Source organism: Lotus japonicus, chromosome 3 (assembly GCF_012489685.1).
Source record: "Lotus japonicus ecotype B-129 chromosome 3, LjGifu_v1.2".
In the NCBI taxonomy this organism is placed as follows: domain Eukaryota; kingdom Viridiplantae; phylum Streptophyta; class Magnoliopsida; order Fabales; family Fabaceae; genus Lotus; species Lotus japonicus.
The window spans coordinates 14271323-14290549 of record NC_080043.1 but is presented as its reverse complement, the minus strand read 5'-3'; the positions used below and the strand labels follow the sequence as shown (position 1 = coordinate 14290549).

Sequence of the window (19227 nt, the reverse complement as noted above, 5' to 3'; positions counted from 1 at the left end):
ACCTAACATTTTGGGATTGTACATTTTGCCTACGGGCGTTACACTTTTCTATTTTCCGTCATTGGAGGTTACTCGTGACGAGGTCGCTATTTACAGCGGGGGATGCTATATATATTGTATATTACTTTTGTTGCCTTTCGCATTTGGGCTTTATTTAATTCAGTCTTGTCTTAGTTATTATCAAAAAAAAAAATATTTACGTTTTTCCGCATTAAGTTTACTTTTGGTTACTAAAGTGACGCCACCGAAATCGGGGTGTTACATTCATTCTTTTTCTTTTTCTTAGCAGGGCGACCAGCTTCAGTGCCAGAATGGCTGGTGTCTTGGTCGGCGACAGACTTTGAGGGATTCCTTTTTTCACGAGCAGCTTGTTGTTCGCGGAGAAAGCGGAGGAGGTCTTCTTCAGTAAGGCGAGCCATTTTCCCTGCAATAATATAGTGGTGTTAGAATATAGGAAGATTTTTATATAGAGGGGGAAGGTAAAATGCATAATGAGATGCTTTACCAATGTATTTACCCACTTCATTCTTAGAAAGGGCGGCCATAAAATCTGCAAGGTTCAATCCTAAGCCAGATAAAAGTTGGCAATCTACTAATTCTTCTTGAGTCAAGGAATCCTCGGGAATTTTGATGATGCCTTCATATTGGTTCGTCCAGTAGAACGGAAATCGGGGGCTCCCGTCATCAAAGTAAAAAATATCTTTACAGGGTTCTGATTCACGGAGTTTGAAAAACTTTCCTTTGAAATGTTTATAGTGGCTTTTGAATAAAGTGAATAGCCCTAGACCCCTAGCAGTAGCAAGCGAAACATATTCACCTCTAACGTTTCGCCCACATGTTTCAAAGAAGTAGAAAAACTTATTACTGGTGGGTTCGATTTTTAGAGTTGGGCATAAAATTTCAAAGGCTTTTAGATACGCCCAAGCGTTGCCATGAAGTTGGGTAGGAGCTACATTCAGAAGGGTTAAAACGGAACAAGTGAAATCAGAAAAAGGCTGAGTATACTTCAAATCGGAGAATAAGTTTTCAAAGAGATAGGTGAAGTTTCGCCCTTGATTATCTAGCCCCCCAAAACAGCACGGCTCATCAGGGGCGCAGGGAATTATGTCCAAATGTGCATCTAGGCTATCTTTCCTAAAGTTGTATTTAGTGACTAAATCTATAATAGCTTTTGGAGTACAGTTTTTAGAAAATTGTTTTTTTATTTTACTGGCCACCCATAGGGAATCGGCGGTAGGTGGAACATTAGGAGTAGAAGCCTCTTTACGGGTGCATTTAGAAACCATTTTCAAAGTGTCCTGAAAGTGAAAGGTTTAGAAGTAAGATGAGGATGGAATAGAGTATAAGTTTTTAGTTTACAATGCAAGATTTATGCAGTGTTTTCTGGGTAGAGAAAGAGTCATGGGTGTTAAAGGTAGGAACTTTTATGCGCAAGTTCATGTGAAAGTATGAAATAAAGAAGAAAAAGAAGAAGATTGTTACCTGAGAGAAAGTTTGGAACTTTGAAGACTGCTGGGATGGTTGATGATGAATGCAGGAAGTAGGAAAACGGGTTTGGCAGAGAAGAAGCAGAGTGTGGGTTTTTGTTTTCTTTGAAAAGAATATGGGTAGTAAGGAATTGCAGGTAAGTGATGAGAGGAATAAAATAGGGGGCTTTATATAGAGAAGGAAGGAGGGGTGAAAGGGTGAGATGAAGAGGTAAATTAATTACTAGATGAGTGGACGCGTGCTTACATATGGATACTCAAGAGTCAGGTTTGATGTTCATATTAAAAGGACACGTCGATCAAGGATTTGAATTAAACGGACGTGATTCATTGTAAAAGTCAAGTGGAAAGGACATTTTAGTCCGGCAGTCATGACGCTTCAGGAGTCATTGGAACGGCACAACCTTTTGTGTTTGAATTTATTTTGTGTACTTTTAATTGTATTTATTTTTCATGATGGTAATTATGTCAGTGGGATTTAAAGACGCGGTAATGCTGCGGCTCAAGTTCCAAAATATTTGTGGATATCTGTTGATGTAATTGTAGCAGGAAAAGCAATGATGATTTTTGCCACAGTAAGGGCGTAGCAGGTAATAGGCTTAGAGATTTGACAGGTTAGGTTCAACACGCAAGAAAAGGAGAAGAGGAAAGAGCTGGTCTGACGTGGTTATTGTTATTTACTTTTATTCAAATGAACATATGTTATGATTCATACGCCCATTTTAATTACATCATGAGGGCTTTAATGGTTGAGGGCTTATTAAAGACACATTCGCCTTATACTAAGTCTTAGTGTCTTGAGGGCTTGTGGTCTGGTATGGGCGGATCAATGTACTTAGTAATTGGGCTGACCAAATTATGTATCAAATGGGCCGGGTGACCCATGATCCAACCGGATCAAAACTCAAGCTATAAATAAAAGAGGACCGCCCAAGCGGCAGAGATCCTATCATTTTACGCAATTTTCTTAGTTTTTCACTTACTTCGTTTGCTCTCAGTTTGTTTAGCCCACGTTAAGGTTCTATACCGGAACAGTATCTATATTTTTATTTTTTCTCTATGGATTTTGTACGGTTTTAACACCATACTACACAGAAGAGGTTCTATTTTCCTTGCGCGAGCTGGAATCACCCAATGAAGATGGTGTTTCAATACTCTTCTACTTGCAGAAGATCTTTCCAGGTGTTTATCCTTTCCCATCAATCACTTTGTTGAATAAATGTCAAAGTTCAAGTGGTGGGTACCAATGCATGCCTTGGTACTTTTTGGTTATCAGATGAATGGAACAACTTTCTTCAGCGAGTGAATTGTTTGAGTGAGGAGGAACTTAAAGGGAATGAATCTGATGAGTTAAAAGAAGAACTTCGTCAGTGGGCATCATACCGCGACCAAACTTTGACCCGAACTGGTTCCATCCCTTCCTCTCTCTCTCTCTATATGTGTGTGTCTATATTATGTGTGTAATATATATATATATATATATATATATATATATATATATATATATATATATATATATATATATATATATATATCTTCATATCTTAATGAACACAAACACTTATTTATGTGCAAACTCGAGTGCTTAAGTTCTTGTATAATTGTGTTCTATCCTCAAAAAGTCAGCTGTGTATTACTTATCACTGATTGATTGAAGTATTGGTACTGATGCAGTAAGAGGAATGATGCACTATAGAAAAGCTTTGTAGCTCCAGGCTTTTCTTGATATGGCCAAAGATGAAGGTGACTGTTCCTTCTTTGGGATGATTAAATATAATTTTTTTGTTGTTTCTCTTTTGATTCTGAATTTAATAATCGATCAAACTTGTTGCTTGAAACTTTTTCGTTGAGTTTTTCTGAATTAAATGATATGAATGTGCAGATTTGATGGAATGCTACAAAGCCATAGAAAATTCAGACGATAACTCAAGGGGTGAAAGGTCATTGTGGTCACAATGTCAAGCAGTAGCTGATATGAAATTCTCATATGTGGTGTCATGCCAGCAATATGCATGGGATTGACAAGCGATCTGGGGCTGCTCGTGCCCAAGACATACTGAGGCTTATGACAAGGTTATTGTCCAAGATTAATAGTACATGCCTTTATGTTTGCTACCTACTAATTAGTTTGTACCTTATTACTTGGCAAATATCCTTCACTTCGAGTTGCCTATATTGATGAGGTAGAGGAACCTAGCAAAGAGAGGCCGAAAAAAATCAACAAGGTTTATTACTCTTGCTTGGTGAAAGCTGTGCCAAAATCCAGTAGTCCTTCAGAGACAGAGCCTACAGAGTATTTGGACCAAGTATGTGGATTTTGATAAATGAAGGATGTAAATAATTCTTTCTTTCTTTTTGCTGCTAGTAATTTGTTCGATAGACCAAGGGTTTAGGGTTTGACTAGGGCTAGCAAACCTTGTCTGTGTGTGTATACACATATATTTGTACTACTAAACCATTCACATATTTTCACTCAACTGCGTAAGCTTTTAGGATAGTTGGTTCATGACTCATGAGATGGTATCATAGCATCTACCATGTAGTCTAGAGTTCCATTGTTGCTACTCCCATTCTTCTAATATAATGTTTAAGCCCAAGTTAGGTGGGCGTGTGCATTTTCCATCCTAAAGGCTGGAGGGATTTGCGAGAGGGGATGTGTTAGAATTATAATATAAAACTATTCATGAGTCTTCACTCAACAACTTGAGCTTTTCGGATCATTGGTTAATGATAAGTTATATTATTTCCATTAAATTAAATAGACTTAACGACGTGAACTGCTGCTTAAGCCCACCTTTTTCCCCCTTCCTAATATTTCATTTATCACTCATCTACAATGTGGTGGCTCATACTCTGTTTGATTTTCTTAATCAGGTCATATATAAAATAAAGCTTCCTGGGCCAGCTATATTGGGTGAGGGTAAACCTGAGAATCAGAACCATGCTATTATTTTCACACGTGGAGAAGGCTTGCGAACAATTGATATGAATCAGGTCTCCACATCTTATTATGCTTTACTTGATTGTACCATGTTGCGACCCTGCTGTTTTGCTCTATATGCTTAGCTACCTTGTGGCTCTCTTTAGTAGACCAGGTCTGTGTTGATTAGTGTTACAGGTTGCTGTTTGGTTCAACTCTGTTTTGCCTTTATGCTTTTATTTTTTCTTTTTTTTTGTACTATCATGGGCTGGTGTCTCTTACTCCTTTTTATATATCTTTTGAATCTCCAAAAAAAGAATAGTGGTTTTGAAGAGGTTTGTTTACATGCAACAATTTGTTGTTTTTCTCCATTGGTTGGATGCTATTTTCTTGACGAATATGAAATGATGATTATTTGGATTGTTTATTTCACTAATTTGTGTGCACTGTGTTTCATATTAGCAGAATGGGGAGAATGGTGATTTTCATGAAGAACAAGATAGAGATGAATATGAAGATGGAGATGGAGATGGAGAAGGAGAAGGTGAAGAAGAAGAATATTGATTGCTTTTGGAATTGATTTTATTTTCTTATTTTGAAAGGTTGTTTGAAACTTAGGATGACATCTTCAGATTTTATTTTGTTGTTGTTTATGTTGAACAGGATTAGGCATTGCCTTTTTTTTGTAGTAGTTTTATTTTTTGCTCTTTGTGTTCTAAATACAATATTCTTGTTAATTAAGATTTGGTCTTTGTTTCATGTGATTCATTTGCCAAGGGCTTCTTTTGAATGAATCAACTTATGAAAAATAGTTGATTGTAATTATTTTAATTGATGTGTACATTTATTATTGTTATAATATTTTAATTGATGTGTACATTTATTATTGTTATAATATTTTTATAAATTAGGTTACTAAAATAGTTATGGAAACAAAACATATGGTTCTGAAAATGTGGCATAGGTGCAAAACAGTGGCTAAAACCGTGGCATAAAACAAACTGTGGTTTTAAGCTTCTATAACAACCGTGGCTAAAAGCTATTGCCAACTTGGCCAAACCGTGGCACTTGAACTTGGCCACGGCCACATAACCCGCGACAAGAAAACCGTGGCAGAACCGTGGTATAAGCTTTTAGCCACGGTTTTTTCACATTGCGCCGCGGTTTTCCATCCGCAGTGGAAGGCGAAAAATGTTGTAGTGCCTGTTTATAGGGAGTAAATAGACTAACTACAACAGTTCACAAACACTTACCCAGTAACCCGCGTTCTACTTCTTACAATTGCTGATAAATCGTTGTGTTGTGCTAGAGCTCTATCTCTCGTAGTCAGCCTGGAAACTTTTGTTAAGTCGTTCTTCCTCACTTCGGCTAGTTCAGTAGTGTGAAACCACATTCCCTATTATTGCAAAATTGAACTCATGGTTATTTTGAACGTAAAAAAAAATTATTAATTCAAAAATCCAAAAATATCTTCTTCCTTTTTGCCCAAGTCTCTGAATTTGTCCACGAACCTTGCCCCACTACAACATTTTGGGTCTACAGCAACGCCCAGAAACCGTGGCCTAATATCAAAAAACCGTTCCCTTTGGTTTCTGATACGTTTCTGCAAGTGTGGTTGTCTGAGGCGTTGCCTATTCTTTCTACAACGCTTTACTGAGTCATCGGCAACAATAACAGAAAACCGTTCTCAATAAGAAGCTATAGAGAACGTTTTTCTGGTAAACCTATGGCAACGCATTTTCACTCGTTTCTTGTGATGTCACAGGACAAGCGTTCCCCACGATCATAAGGAGAACATATGCTAAAACGTTGTCAAAGGTATTTGAGAACGTTTTTATTTGTAGGTCAAAGAGAACAGTTTTCTAACCGTTGCCATTTCATATACTAAGTCCAAACAACACAATCGAACTTTAGAGGACCCTGAGATATTTAAAATACTACATTTCACCTATAATATATGTTAACCACATTTGCAGCAATCAAATATAAGATAAATCATAGCTAAATAGAAAGGTATAAATATATGTATAAATATAAGATAAATCATTTCATATCAAAATGATTATGTATGCAACTTGTCTTAAAAGTTTCAACTCATTAATTTTTTTTAAAACTTTCAGATTGAACCAAACATATGTATCTGGTTCAGACCAGAGTGAAACAAGAGCTATGAAAGCTAAAATCTAAACTCATGATTTAGATGAAATAAATTTACCAAATAAGAAACATTGAGAATCCAAAATTTACATAAAGTACCTAACAAATGTATTGTATAACTTTCTAGGTCCCAGTTCATAGCCTTTCTTGTGCCCCTTGTTGAGAAGAGTCTTCACTGTTGTTTCCCATTGAATGGGTGAAGTAACCTTCAATTGCATTACAAATGCAATTATTTCTAGTTCATGCATAGTCAACCTAGCTAAGTAGCATTTATTAAATAATCACATATGCAGCTTAGATAAAATGCTATCTTTGCTACTGTTGCAATATCCAGGACAATTCCATGTACCTCAAAACCCAAAAAGTGACTACCAAGACGACCAAACCCTGACTGAATCTCATCGGCTATGACGAGACCTGCTTTGTTTTTGATGCTATAAACTGCAGGCAAGTAACCTGGAGCAAATTTTATTACACACTTACCCCGTCAAACATGAACCTTCCACTTAATAATAAGCAAGCCATTGTGAGTGTCAAAATAACACTATGTTTATCTATGTTTTATGCTTGTACTAGGTCATACACTTAAGCATTTGATGTTGACATTTCTAGTGGTAGGGGAGAGAAGCTAGCTTGTAATAAGTAGGATGTGAATGTGATCTTACCTTTTTTCCAGCTTCCACTTAATAAACAGCGAAGTTCTAAAACATGTGAATGAATTGAATAGTAAAGTGAAACTTACTGCGACGAGTGCGCTAACGAATTGAATAGTAGAGTGAAACTTATTGCAACGAGTGCGCTTCTAGTAAAAAACCGCAGTCACGACCCTTTATAATGTCACCTGGCTTCAGGATATTCTCCATCCCACAATCTGCACAAACACACATCAAATCACATTCTCCAAACCCAAATAAACACAAACAGTACACTTGAAGAGAGATTAAAAGAGAAGAGAAAAAATTGAAAAAAGAAAATGAGTGATTAGAGTCACATCATATTGTCTCTGATCACCAAGAAAAGCCGCTGCAATGAGCAAAAATGCAATCAGAAGTCTTATACAACATTGATCTTTATCAATGGAACCAAATATGTTATATGTCTCCCCTCCTATACACAATAGAAGAATGCTACCATGTTCTGCATGTTGAGAAGATTTAGTTAACCATTACCTACCAGGAAAGAAACACGATATAGTGGGAGGAAAACAATGCAGTAAGGAATTACTAAGAAGTGTCATGTGATGCAAGCTGAATGCAATAGAAGATCATTCTTATTCATTAAATTCCATCATATGTACGCAGATCAGTTTAGTTAACCATTACCTATTTCCAATGCATGCTTTATCCTTCTAAAAATATATACATGCTTTCCAAGCTCATACACACCATTACATGCATTCAAAACTAAATAAGAAAAGACCTGGGAGTGCTTCATTTGGATATGATGTCTACACATTGAATCTGTTGCATAAGGTAATATCTCACTGACTTCATAACTAATATGCAATTGTAGACCCAACCAAAGCATAATAGACCATAAGCAATAAGCATAATCAAGACCACACTACAACCTCAAAATGAAAAAGAAAATGTTTACCCTCAAAATGATCTTGACAACATTCTTACAATCCTAAATCAACATACACTAAAGCTGTTAAACACTGCTTTGAAACACTACACCCACATAACAAAAAAGTCATGGTGAGCAGAAAGTACTTAGCTGCAGTAGTAGTAGTAGTGCAGAAATACAAAAACAGATAATGCATCGATGATAATTAAGAAGGGAACTACATTCATGCACAATGCCAAAAGAGCGAGCTGGTGATAATAATAGTACATAGCCCTTAGCTATAAACATAAACGCTCTTGAGCCATATCTATAGTTTAACATGGAAAATGAAGTATAGAAAACCCATCCTTACATTGGGACTATCTGTGTGCTTGGCTACTGCCTTACTATCTTGCGGGAGTTCCATGATTCTGTTTACCTTAAAGAGAGAGATAGCATGCATCATTAGTAACCACCAATGTATAGCAGGAAAAGATGAAAGTAAATAATAAAATAAGCAGGGCAAGGAGGGTAAAAATTTAACACATATTATGCAAAATTATTAACTACTGATCGAAGGAGGAAAAAACTTCAATAGAAAGAAAATGTAGCCAAATGGAAACAGATTTCCTGAGACTACTCACAGCTCTTGTTCATGCTAGCGTTTTTGAAAGCATCCCATTAGATTCAGGTGGTTCCCACATCCTGAAAAACCCCAAGTTTAAAACATGTTATATATTTATTTCTTTAAGTAGTCCAGTTTTGGAGTACAAGTTTCAAGTAATTTCACATGGAAAAGGAAAAAGGAAATAAGTGAGAGCATTAAAATAAAAAGCCACTGATTTTTGGAATTGGCACCCCAACTTATATAGTTTTAACAATCACTCAGGGCTCTATAAACAAAGAATAAAGCATGCAGCACAGTCGAATGATTCTTAAACCAAGCTGAAATTAAAATCATGAAAAAATAGAAAGTCATATTTCTCATGAATAAAATTTTTCGAAATTGAAGCAAAGCATGCGACTGAGAAATTGAATTATTTCTTTTTTTTGTAATGACATGAATCAAAGGTACCAAGGAGACTAGATTTAGACCAAGAAAAATAACAATCACTTCCAATATCAAGCAATACTTACTAGGCCAATATTTGATCCAACAGTTCTCTACCCTCACATTACCTAAGAAGGTAAACACGAGCATATAAACAACACATAAAGAGTGAGAAAAGCACAATGAAAACATAAACCGAAAGTCTATGTGCGGCTAGCTGCATAAGCATTGAAGTTTCTATACAGCACAAATACACTTGTTCAAAACTTCAAATAACATAAAGACTATGTTCATATCTTCTATAATCTATGTTCAAGAATTGATAAATTCAAACCTAAGATCTAATTCTTTCTTATACGAACTTTTAATTGGAATTTCACTTATAAGAGTCCTAGCATATTTAGCATCTAATAAGAGAACAAAGCTAAGTTTTCAACATGCAATTTATCCGTCAAAGTCGTGAACCAGAAGCACAATGAAAACGTTGAAGGCTTGAAGCATTACCTTCCAAAATCGATGAACATGGTGAAGTGTAATCCATGAGCATTCGCAGAAAATCTCGAAGTGAAGGTCAGAGAACGAAGTTTCCTGGCTGGAGCAAAATTCCGATTCATCGTTGCAGCACGAGAATAGCAATTGCTCAGAGCAAGCGAGATCGGGATCGGTGCTTGAATCGTCTGATTCATGTTTCATAATCGATTGCGTGAGGCGAGGTTGAGTGGAATCAGAGATTCAAAATCTAAGAAAAAGAAAAACCCTAGCGACAGAGAGATGAGTGAGAAAGAGAACCAGAACCAGGGTGAGGGGACGGTAAGACATGGTGTCGCCGTCGCTCAGACGCGGCGGTGGACAGCCGATGCACGGCGGTGAGTCGCGTGAATCGTGATTCGGCCAGGTGCAGTCGTGAACTCTGAGACGCGAGTCGCTCGAGGAAGGGGAAATCTTCAACGGTGAGCCTAAACCCAAGTTCTTTTTGTTTTTATCTTAGAACGGTGAATTAAGTTTCTATTGAAAAAAGTCTTTTATGCTACGGTTCTGCACCTGTGTCTAAATTAAACATTAAAAAACCGTTTTCCTTGAATTTTTCATCCCCAGAAACAACGTAAAACAAAACCGTTTTCAAAAACTCTCTACGGCAACTGTTTACATGGCGTAGGAACGAATGGCGTTGCCGTAGGCCCAAAATGTTGTAGTGCCCAAATACAACCTAGCTTTTATCTAGCTGCTTTAGCATGTTACACCAATGACTAATCTCCTGTCCTCGGCTAGTCCTACAACAGTTAGTTTCTAGGCTACGAGTAGCCTGTCTCTTTGGCTACCCAAAATAGTTGTTACAAGTTTTTGGGTGCCGACAATTTATACCTTTCTAAGATATTTAAACTAATAGTGTTCAATATCCCGATCAATCCCAAACTATATAGAAATAGGGTGTGGGAAGGTTTTACACTCTCATAATATATACTTACCAGTTTAAAGACCCTTAAACATTAAGCAAATGATTTTAATGTGATATAAATGTTAAATTTGAAACTCTTTCAAAGTTTAATTTGTAAGCTATGAAAGTATTTTTCATCACTTAATTAATCAATATCTTAGTGATGAACATCAATTGTTTTGTGATGTTTTAAGAATATAAATAAAATAATGGAATTTAGATGAAGGGAGATTGCAAGATTTTCACGAATAACATTAATATAGATTAAAAATTGAAATTCTTTCTACCGAGATAGAACATTCATCCCATGCAAAATGATTTATAATACTAAAATTTTTAAAAAATAAAATTGGTCTCCCAATTCATGGAGCCTTTCGTCTTTAGGTTTCTATTATTTTGTTTCACAAATAGATTCCCAAATTAGTCTTCCAAAGAGAAAAAAATAAAGATTCCTAATTATTTTTTAAAGTAAAGATTCCTAAATTATGTAAAAGAAAACTAATGAGGGAATAATGATTGGACATTGGACCATGAATATTCTGTTTTGATTTTCCGATCCTTTGCTTTACTCCCTCCGTAGGCAGTTTTGTTTAAAGACATAGTTTATTCAGTGCCAGAGTGGTTGCCTGGATCACAATAAAATGGCATTTTAGACTTTTGCGAAAATGATGGCTCTGGATTTTTTTTTCCTTTAGGCCAAGATCACTAACATCTTAAAATAATTTTCTCTTTGTGAGAGTTGTTATCAAGCCGTAAATGGGTAGCCATGAAATGTTCCTGATTTTTATGAATAATGACTCAATCATCAATCTTATGTTTAGGGAATTAGATGAGTAACTACGTACCACTTGCGGGCGAAGCCTTGATTTTCACACCGGAAATGAAAAACTAAATAAAATATTTAAATGTGCATGTTTGAGATGGGGAATAAAAACAAGAAGAGAGAAGAGAGAAGTGGAGAAGGACGGGAAGAAGAGGAAGACTTACGGGCATCAATTGACCCCTCAACTCAATTGTGCCACACCAAACAAAGAGTAAAGACCCACCTGAACGTTCATCATCAACTCGTCTATCCAAGCTCTCAACCACCCTCTAAACCTAGGTTTCGAGAAACCTCTTTCGACCTCCATCAAGGCCACAACCTCAGCCACAAACCACCCATCTCTAACCACGGCAGCCATTATCGTGAGCCAGTTCGAAGCCTTTGTCCCAACCTCCAACCTCCACCACCGCCTTCCTCTGTCCAGCTGTTGATCCCCTTGCGACCTTGGCCGGATTGCACCGCCGTTTTCACCTCCCTCCATTTCTGCCCCTACCGCTTCCACTGTCCCTGCAACTTTTATTGCTATTATGTTTGGGATCTGCAAAAGTTTGCTCTTCTCTCCTATTTTCATATAGCTAGTTTGGACCCTATGGATGCTGTTGAAGTCTCTCATGTTGGGCTTCTCGGATAGTAGCACGTTTGCAACCCCGGCAAAGTCGATGGTGTTGTTTCTCAGGGAGCACTGGTTAAAAAGGGATATATTTTCTCTGCTCAGGAGCCTTTTAGCATGTTATTTTAGGGTGATTATGAGCTTTTGTATGACCTTAAGGGTTTTTACTTCATGACATATGTTGTTTGTTTCAGCAGAGTGTGCATGTTTGATCTTCATGATCTTATGTTTTTGTGCATTGCTAATAGTACTCCCTGAGATTTAGTCTCACATGTTGTAAGTGTCGTTTGGCAATCCTTCGGGTTTTAATTCCAAACATTATTGACAAAAAAAACTTGTTTTATGACTTGTACTCTTCAAAAGCGTGGTTGGAGAGCATATTGCTAGCATTCATAATTTATTAACAGTGATTTCTTTAGTACTCAGTTTAAAATGTAAGGACTATGTACCTTTCTGTCTTGTTTAGAGTCATGTTATACTAAGAAATAAACTTTTAGTTTACAATATCCTCTAAGTTTTAGACAAAATGTCTAAGAAGTCCCTCCTTTTACAAGCTGTACATAACAATACCCTTTATTAATTGGTAAATTGACTAATGCTATAAATATAAAGGAGAGTGCTTGCATCATGCAACATATCCCCATTCACATGCTCTCTCTAAACTCTTGTTTCTCTCTACCTCTTCTCCTTTATATACTTGTCTGCTCACTCTTATTCTCAACCGGTCATATATATTAAGAAAGTTTAAAAATAAGATTTGTCTAGCATCCACTTTGGTATGCGGCGCACTACTTATTGGAAAACAGCTTTCTAGTTAGTCATGAAGTTAGAGATACAAATCATTTTCTAAATATCTAATCTATTGCATACATACACAACATATTCTAAATGTGCACGTTACAAATCGTGTCAAAACTGAAGCTACATTTCTAGGGTACACAAAACAGCTTATTACATAATGTGACTGCTTATGGCCAAATGTATCTATATAATTAAGGATATCACTCAAGCTAGCTATACACAAAAAATCGTTTTTAATTAATACTCCCTTCGTTCCTAAATAACTGACATTATTTTTAGCTGAATTTTGTTTCTAATTATCTGCCATTTTACAAAGTTCAAGAGAGTATTAATTATATTTTACCAATTGTACCCTTCATTTATTGGTGGTAGGAAAATTGAAAAGTTAAAATTAATGAGAGAGATAAAGGGTATAATAGAAAATTACATAGTAATTTTAATAAAACAATAACATTAATTGCTATTTCTTAATACTTGTGCAACAACCTTAAAGTGTCAATTATATAGGAACATAGTACTTTGATCTTTTTTTAGACATTCTAATTCAACAATAAATAACCCGCAACTTGATATTTGTTATCTTTCAACGCCTTATCAATACATTTTTGCTGGGTTTTTCAACTTTAGAGGTAAATTTTTTATTTGCTAAACAATTATATAGAATAGCTCAAAGCTATTACCTTAATAAAAAATCGAAAAAATAATTAAAAGAGTTTGAGATAATTTGCATTCACTTAGTGTAAAAAAGGTGTACAAATATTAAAGTTAAAGAGTGTAATTATAGACATTGACAATGTAAAAAGGTTTTACACCGTTCATCATCAATTTATCATGTCATAATTAAATTTGAATTTAAAAATAATTACAATTAAAAAGAAGTGATACTATTGAATACATGTCTAAAGTTAGATTAAATATGTATTCTTAAAGAGATTAATTTCTATGCACCGACAGTGTAAAAAGTTTTACACCATCATTCAATCACAACCTTCCATTTTTCTATTTTAGATATTATTAAATTCAAAATTAATTGTGAGCTAACAAAATGGAGGGATGTGATTGAATGATGATGTAAAACTTATTTACACCGTCGGTGCATAGAAATTAATCTCATTCTTAAATCATTTTTATGTTCTAAACTATGTAATGTAAAATAGTTTTACACAATCTTTGATTAGAATTTATTAATGTGTCATGTCATAAGTTTAGAAATATCTAAAATAAAAATGAAGTGATATGTATGTATAAATTTTTTATTCTCTACTGTGAATGTATATAAATCATATGGATACTCTAAAAATCATTTTTATATTCTAAACAACAGATTTAACAATAATCAACCGCAATGTGATTTGTTAATCGTGCATATGCGTGTACTTTAAAATCAACTAACAGTAGATTGTCAACGGTTTTGCTTGTTAAGTTTTCTCTTCCACATTTATGAGTTCTCTCTTAACTTGTGATTAACGGTGATAATGGAGGGATGTGATTGAATGATGATGTAAAACTTATTTACACCGTCGGTGCATAGAAATTAATCTCATTCTTAAATCATTTTTATGTTCTAAACTATGTAATGTAAAATAGTTTTACACAATCTTTGATTAGAATTTATTAATGTGTCATGTCATAAGTTTAGAAATATCTAAAATAAAAATGAAGTGATATGTATGTATAAATTTTTTATTCTCTACTGTGAATGTATATAAATCATATGGATACTCTAAAAATCATTTTTATATTCTAAACAACAGATTTAACAATAATCAACCGCAATGTGATTTGTTAATCGTGCATATGCGTGTACTTTAAAATCAACTAACAGTAGATTGTCAACGGTTTTGCTTGTTAAGTTTTCTCTTCCACATTTATGAGTTCTCTCTTAACTTGTGATTAACGGTGATAAAGAAAGTATATTTTTTGTCTTTTCTGATAAAAGGGTCGACAACACTGATTAATTCATTTCCTGCGAGTTTGCATGAATCTGTAAATGACTACATGTGTTTTACTTTTATGAAGGAGGATCGAATCCTCAATTTCATAATTAAAGGACAAAGTGACCACACCTCATGATTAGAAAGTCTTGGGGAAAATAGACAATACCTTTAAAAAACACCTACTCTCTCACATAAAAGTGAGGTGAACGTATAGTAAGGCACCGTTTGGAAAAACAGCTTAATTAAGCATTTATGGTCATAAGCGCTTATGACATAAGCGATTATTTATAAGCTATTTTTAAAAATTTATTGAAATAAATTAAAAATAAGTTGTATATAAGCATAAACTGTTTTTCATAAGCTATCATGAGTAGCTTATGAAAATAAGCTGAAATAGCTTATGGCAGACCATAAGCTGTTTGCATAATCTCTCCCAAACACTAGCATAAGAGTTTATACTGTCAGATAAACTCATCCAAACTGGGTCTAAGTCCATATAAAAAGAAATACCGTATAGTAACTCTAAGGCTTAATTGCAGTTCTAGTTTCCCACTTGACGTAATTGTGCAATTGGAGTTTCTAAACTTAGGAAATATTGTTTTTGATCCAAAAGGTTACACTCTGTCAATACTCAATAGTTTCGGTCTCCTTTCACTTTTTTGTCAAAAAACTTAATTTTAAAATTTAGAAACTTGAAAAACACTTATATGTCACTATGCCACATTATCACTAAAATGGATTGAGAGATCAAAATCTCACATGCCAACAAATTAGAAGATTCAATGCGGTGAAAATTTAATTCAGAGAGACTGATACTAATAATTTGCTATAGTTCAATTTTGCCCTTCTTATTATATCCTAGGTATGGATGGAATTGAGAATTTGAAATAGTATCAACTATCAACCAAATTTTTTCCTTTTTAATTTGGCATGTTACTTTCAAAAAGAGTTGGCATGTTTGCTCCATTTTATTTTTTCCTTTTCAACCTGGGCAGGTTGTTCCTAACATTGACTTTACAACCCCTATAAATGCACAAATAATCAATGCTCATTACTCTTCATATTCACTCTCTTCTGCATTGGGACAAACACCACTTTTTTGCCTTATTTGGGAGTGTTCCAAAAACACAGTCTTCCTTCCATGGCTAACCAAAACCCTCCTTCAACATCTGATGTTGAAGCTCTGGAAATCACTCCTTCAGAAACTAGCCCCCCAGCCAAAAGGTTCACGGCCAAAACGGCTCTGGAGAATGTGAAAACCAACTTGGTTTTCCGTTCAAAATGGGGTGAACTAAATGGTGCCATGGGTGACCTTGGCACTTACATACCCATTATTCTGGCATTGACCCTAGCCAAGGACCTCAACCTTGGCACCACCTTAATTTTCACAGGTATTCTTAAATTTCTCAAATCAATTTTAGAAATCAAAATAATCTTCATGTGTAGCAAAGATACTAATGATGTTGTGTTCCTAGTGCATGTTTGGAAACTCTGATATAATTGATCCTGAATTCATAATTAATTTCGGGGAAAAACTTATCCGAGTGGCTTATAAATTTTAAAATTGATTCTGATGAGAAAAAAGTTAATCCGCTTTTACTAGAAGGAAAAAGTGTTGTTACTAACTATTGGCAGCATATTAGCTATAACTTATTCATAGCACTAACATGGTTGCTATATCATTGAATTGTGAAAAATTGTAAACTAAAAAAATTGATGGGACTAAAATTGGGGTTGTGATGATGACTTAAAAAACTCTGATGTTGCTAATGCTGCATAATTTAAAAGCATGATTACTAACAGATTCAACTTTTTCTGGTGTGGTGTCTAATAGGTATCTACAATATTATCACTGGTATGATTTATGGGGTCCCCATGCCTGTCCAGCCCATGAAGTCCATTGCTGCCGAGGCCTTGTCAGACACCAACTTCAACGTGCCGGAGATTATGACCGCCGGAATCTTAACCGGTGCTGTGTTGTTTGTTCTTGGTATCACTGGTTTGATGAAGCTCGTGTACAAGTTGATTCCTTTATCTGTTGTTAGGGGAATCCAACTGGCACAGGGGTTGTCTTTTGCTTTAACTGCTGTTAAATATGTGAGGAAAATTCAGAATCTCCCAAAGTCTAAATCTTTGGGACAAAGGCATTGGCTTGGGTTAGATGGGTTGGTTTTGGCCATAGTTTGTGCCTGTTTTATTGTCATTGTGAATGGGGCTGGGGAAAAGAATCGCGGGTGCTGTGATGGTGCTCCAACTGACCAAACAGACCAAAGGAATGGTGAGGGAGCAAGAAATAATAGGACTAGTAAATTGAGAAAGATTGTGTTTTCACTTCCTTCTGCTTTTTTAGTTTTTGTGTTGGGTGTTGTTTTTGCTTTTATTAGAAGGTCTGAAGTGGTGCATGAAATTAAATTTGGACCCTCTTCCATGGAAGTGATGAAATTCTCTAGACATGCTTGGAAGAAAGGTTTTATCAAGGGAGCAATTCCTCAGCTCCCATTGTCAATTTTGAACTCTGTGATTGCTGTTTGCAAGTTGTCAACAGATTTGTTCCCAGAGAGGGAATTCTCAGTAACTTCCATTTCAGTGACTGTTGGTTTGATGAACTTGGTTGGTTGTTGGTTCGGCGCCATGCCGACTTGCCATGGGGCTGGGGGGCTTGCAGGGCAGTACAAATTTGGTGGAAGGAGTGGTGGGTGTGTGGCGCTTATTGGTGCCGCCAAATTGATACTTGGTTTGGTGCTGGGAACTTCTTTGGCTCACATTTTGAAGCAGTTCCCAGTGGGGATCTTAGGTGTGTTGCTTCTGTTTGCTGGAATTGAACTTGCTATGTGTGCTAGGGACATGAATACCAAAGAAGACTCCTTTGTGTGTCTTATTTGCACTGCAGTTTCTCTTGTGGGTTCAAGTGCTGCTCTTGGCTTTTTGGTTGGAATGATTGTGTATGTGATTCTTAAGCTAAGGAGTTGGACAAGGGATGAGCCACTTTCTACTATTTGGACTCAGAAAAGCCCCATGTAACTCTGGAAGAAAAGGAACATGTACAGGGTATTGTGGTAGTTGCATATGGATAACTAGTGCTTTTTGTGTAAATATTTTGGTTTCCCAAAATATGTTGAGTGTTTTTTTTTTATGTGGATGTGTTTTTATTTGTAGGTATTTGAAGCCAATTGAGGGCTTGTTTGGGGTTCTAAGATTCTTATGCTGTAATTGTAATGAGCATAGTAAAGTAGGAACAACTTCAGTTGTTGCTGGCTTTTGCTCCTGGTCCCTTGCGTATACTATCGTGTACGTGCATACTACCAATAATATAAGAAGTTGTTTCAGTTTGGGTTGCATGGACTTATTAATGGTTAGCTTTGGTTGGTCCAAATCTGTTTCACAAAGTGGCTTTTTCCCCACCAGTTCACTTAAATTAATGCAGAACTGGTATTTTCAAACATGTCTGTGTTAATTTTTGAGGATACCACAAAGTGCATAGATCAACTAGGCTGAGTTGTTCTAGTTTAAGCAACAGTCTCAAGTTCAAATCCATGTAAATGTAGTTGTGTTAAATAATTAGTATGAAAATATTTGCCACTTCTAGAGGCCGGTCTTATCTAATTCAAACAGGATTGCCTCAAATAGATGATACATGTGCTATAAACCAAAAAAATGTGGGGATGGCATATGTGGGTTGAAATTTTTGAACCCATTTGGGAGGAAAGAACAGCAAATGGTCAAAAAGCAAAACCCATAGTTTACGATTGTTGGATTTTTGCTATTCCCATGTGAACGCTAGTTTGGACAAAAAAACATATGAACTTGTTCTGGTGTAAAAATATCAAATCTTGAGGGTGACTCTGATTAAGACTCCTTGTCCTGCAAAGAGGAGAGTTTCTCTACGCAAGTTCTCATTTTTCTCATATCGAGCATAATAATGGTAGAACGTATTCGTAAGGCACTCCAACACTCACACATAGGGTTCTTTTCTTATAAACCTAATGAGAATTATGCAAATATGAATATAATTATTGACGGGTCCAGAAATTTATAATGGAGAATATACATACATAGATTTGTAACATAAAAAATATAGCACATTATCATTAAATTTATGGTAGCCATGAGCACAGGTAATTTTACGCATCGAGAGTTTTTATCCAAAAGTATCCACAAGCATGAGTAATTTTGAAATTCCTATTAGATATTTAAGCTCCTTAAGAATTTAGTTAATGGTTTAACATTTTAGACAATGTGTATGAAAAATAGTTTATTGAGAGTTACTTACCAAGTTACCGAATTAATGTGATCTCAAATACACCTTGTATCGGGAGTATATTTTTTTCTTTCACACACCTTGTGATTTCTTCTTACCGCTAGCTTACTTTATCGTTCAAAAAGTAAAATAACTTTATCACTATTTCAGTTGTTGAAACTTGAAAGTCCTTAAGTTCAAATTATATTATTTACCAAAAA

The 19227-nt window shown here is 35.5% G+C and overlaps 1 protein-coding gene and 2 long non-coding RNA genes across 11 annotated transcripts; 2 read left to right on the top strand and 1 right to left on the bottom strand.

Annotated features, from left to right (window-relative positions):
• Positions 1 to 2529: 2529 nt before the first annotated feature.
• Positions 2530 to 5215, top strand: LOC130748622 (uncharacterized). The gene is made up of 6 exons (XR_009022749.1): positions 2530 to 2669; positions 2764 to 2895; positions 3162 to 3230; positions 3370 to 3793; positions 4362 to 4481; positions 4873 to 5215. It is a non-coding gene; the product is annotated as an uncharacterized LOC130748622 (long non-coding RNA).
• A 159-nt stretch (positions 5216 to 5374) lies between these two features.
• On the bottom strand, positions 5375 to 10137 carry LOC130749502 (uncharacterized). 9 transcript variants are annotated; one of them, XR_009022940.1, is made up of 7 exons: positions 9953 to 10137; positions 9668 to 9840; positions 9250 to 9291; positions 8757 to 8817; positions 8486 to 8551; positions 7556 to 7701; positions 6578 to 7435 (listed from the first exon to the last, which is right to left on the bottom strand). It is a non-coding gene; the product is annotated as an uncharacterized LOC130749502 (long non-coding RNA). The 9 variants fall into 9 exon arrangements; XR_009022948.1 differs by having other exon boundaries at positions 7556 to 7587; XR_009022943.1 differs by adding an exon at positions 5375 to 5803 and having other exon boundaries at positions 6664 to 8551.
• Positions 10138 to 15821: 5684 nt separating this feature from the next.
• Positions 15822 to 18095, top strand: LOC130748553 (molybdate transporter 1-like). Its single transcript, XM_057601778.1, has 2 exons — positions 15822 to 16160; positions 16604 to 18095. The coding sequence occupies exons 1-2, from the start codon at positions 15911 to 15913 to the stop codon at positions 17788 to 17790; spliced, it is 1437 nt and encodes a 478-aa protein (XP_057457761.1). The 5' UTR covers positions 15822 to 15910; the 3' UTR covers positions 17791 to 18095.
• Positions 18096 to 19227: the final 1132 nt, after the last annotated feature.

Coding starts and splice junctions, on each gene's coding strand:
- LOC130748553 (XM_057601778.1), top strand. CDS start 15,911: ATGGCTAACCAAAACCCTCCTTCAACATCTGATGTTGAAGCTCTGGAA. Junction 16,161..16,603: donor CACCACCTTAATTTTCACAG/GTATTCTTAAAT, acceptor GGTGTCTAATAG/GTATCTACAATATTATCACT.